The sequence below is a fragment of the Leptopilina boulardi genome, unplaced genomic scaffold, assembly GCF_019393585.1.
Source record: "Leptopilina boulardi isolate dan_hultmark-lab unplaced genomic scaffold, ZJU_Lbou_2.1 LbouV2_332, whole genome shotgun sequence".
In the NCBI taxonomy this organism is placed as follows: domain Eukaryota; kingdom Metazoa; phylum Arthropoda; class Insecta; order Hymenoptera; family Figitidae; genus Leptopilina; species Leptopilina boulardi.
The window spans coordinates 912397-915068 of NW_026137899.1; the positions used below are offsets into that span (position 1 = coordinate 912397).

At 26.6% G+C, this 2672-nt stretch overlaps 1 protein-coding gene across 1 annotated transcript; it reads right to left on the reverse strand.

The window, feature by feature from the left end:
- Positions 1 to 1277: 1277 nt before the first annotated feature.
- On the reverse strand, positions 1278 to 1943 carry LOC127285430 (uncharacterized). The gene is made up of 2 exons (XM_051311432.1): positions 1731 to 1943; positions 1278 to 1653 (listed from the first exon to the last, which is right to left on the reverse strand). The coding sequence occupies exons 1-2, from the start codon at positions 1855 to 1857 to the stop codon at positions 1391 to 1393; spliced, it is 390 nt and encodes a 129-aa protein (XP_051167389.1). The 5' UTR covers positions 1858 to 1943; the 3' UTR covers positions 1278 to 1390.
- Positions 1944 to 2672: the final 729 nt, after the last annotated feature.

The following is a 2672-nucleotide window of genomic DNA, read 5'->3' on the forward strand; positions in this document are numbered from 1 at the left end:
ACCCTGGGTTAACCATGGCAAAACCTTTTTTGTCTTTTTTATTGAATTTTTGTCACTGTCTTTAACTCTTGGCGAACCATGGATCAAGACAAAACATTTTTTACCCTGGGTTAACCATGGCAAAACCTTTTTTGTCTTTTTTATTGAATTTTTGTCACTGTCTTTAACCCTTGGCGAACCATGGATCAAGACAAAAATGTTTTTACTCTGGATGAACCATGGCGAAACATTTTTTGTCTTTTTTATTGATTACAAAAATGTTTTTACCCTGGATGAACCATGGCAAAACATTTTTTGTCTTTTTTATTAAATTTTTCTTACTTTTACTCTTGGCGAACCATGCATGACAAAACAGTTTTTACCCTGGATGAACCATGGCAAAACATTTTTTGTTTTTTATCATATTTAGTAAAATTCCTGTACTTATAATTTCAAATAAATTTCTTTAAACCTTACTTTTCAACAAAATGTATTTTATTGTACTTATTTTATAATGGATTTTTATTATTATTATTATTTATATTATGTTTAAAGTTTAAACATAATTGATAATATAGAAATGGTAAACAAAAATTAATGTCAATTTAATAAGCTTCAAATTTAAAAAAAAATTATTGAAATCATTGCTCAGAACATAAATTTTCACTTGAATTGATTTTTTGCTTTTTAGCCATTGATTCTGCTTCTGAAGAATCCTCCCTATATACAGTTATTGTTGTTAATTTTTATTATTATTAAGATGTACCCTTAAACAATTTTCTATACATATTTTACCTACAAACGGTGGTATCGACCAAAATCAACTTTTTGAGAAAAACGCGTTAAAAGTTTTACTACCAATTAAAATAGATTTCTTGAAACATTTTATATTTCTAAGGACCTAGATAAGTGTTCCTTATGTATTTTTTATGTTGAACACGATTTTTATGAATAAAATTTTATTTTTTTTATTTTTTGAACATCAGTGTTATTGTTATAAACAATTTGTTTTGCAAAAGTCAAAATATGAAATTTTAAAATTTAATTTGAACGACTTGCTGATGTTCTAGAGGACTGAAATTTTTTATGCACCTTCAGAACTGACAACCGCACAATAATCCACGGTTATTTTTTATCTATAGAACCAGGTCGCCGATGATGAATATATACTTATGGATCATCGCGCAGAATTTAGCTCTAATTTTTTGTTAATGGTTTTGGCATTTAATTTTTTATTTTAAGCAAAAATACCAAGAGTAATTTTTGCCTTAGAATTACTTATATTTTCATTAAAAAAATTTTTCAAAATAAATTTTTTTTTTTAATTTGTTTAAACAAATGCAACAAATTTTTTTTACATTTAGGACTATAGTTGCATTGTATTTTTAGGACCTCAAACTGTAAGAAACCATCACAAAAAAATCGATTTTTCAGTCGATAACACCGTTTTTTCTGACCCGGTCACACATGCTTTATATATGATATACCTTTCACTTAATTCATGCTCACTTCCAGAATCCTCATCTTCAATATTTTTACGCTTGTTATTTTGATTATTTTTTTTTATGTTCGTTGGAATTGAGCTCTTCGGATTTCTCAATGTGCAGCATTGATTATTAAGTGTATCAATATATTTGGTATAGCTTAATCCTTTTGAATGTTTCATAATATAATCTGAAAAAAATTAATAATAAAATTTAATTAATTAATAAAATTAATAAAAATTAATACATAACAATGACAATACACACTGTAAACACAATTCCTGATTTGTTCTGGAATTTCCTTTCTTTTACTTCCTACCGTTTGCTTTCCGAGAGCAGTCATTGTTTTCAGTTCGTCGCGACCTACTAATTCTAACATCAAGCGACGAACCATTTCTTTAGGTTTTTTTTTAAAGCGGGTGAATTCTACTTCTTGTGATTTCCGAATCACCAAAGTATCGTTTATTATGGAAACTTTATTTTGATTATTTTCAATACCTCCGCTGGATAACAGGTTTGTTAACTACATTAAAACGGATGAAATGAAAGTAATATTTTAGGAGTAAGGGTGAATAATTAAGTTATTAGAGAAATAGAAATAGTGAATAAAACGCATCGAGAAAAAAGATTTCTTTGATTAAAAGAAATCAATTTCTTTGACAAATTTTTTTTTGATTGAAAGAAAATTAATTTGTTTCAAACAAAATTATCTTTGATCACAAAAAAATTATCTTCGTTTCAAAGAAATTTGTTATTTAATTGAAATAAATGTTTCTTTGGCCCTATATTAATATTCCAATTTCTTCGATTTAATGCACAAATTTCTTTAAATCAAAGAAAATTTTTTCGAATGAAAGAAATTTTCTTTGAAACTAAGAAGTTTTTCTTCTTTCAAAGAAAATTTTATATTGGATGAAAAGATAACGGACTTGGTTGCTATCATCTGAATTTTCATTTGATTGATTACTTTCTGCGAAGGACAAAAATTGTCGCAGAAATGTAACAAATTCCGGAGGAACTAGAAAATAGAAAAATATATGTTTTAGATTTAAATTTGTTTATAAAGAAAAAGTAAGATAGAGTAATTAAGAGTTTAAGAGAGACTGAATAAACCCATATATATCGGATTTCTAAAGCAAGAAAAATTATCCGATGGAAGCGGAAATCTGATTTATGCTAGTATGGTATATGTGTGTTTTGATGTAAATT

Bases quoted from the DNA above. Each gene is read 5' to 3' on its own strand.
- LOC127285430 (XM_051311432.1), bottom strand. From the start codon at position 1,857: ATGGTTCGTCGCTTGATGTTAGAATTAGTAGGTCGCGACGAACTGAAA. The intron at 1,654-1,730 runs GTGTGTATTGTC...AATTTTTTTCAG, and splicing joins AATCAGGAATTGTGTTTACA to ATTATATTATGAAACATTCA.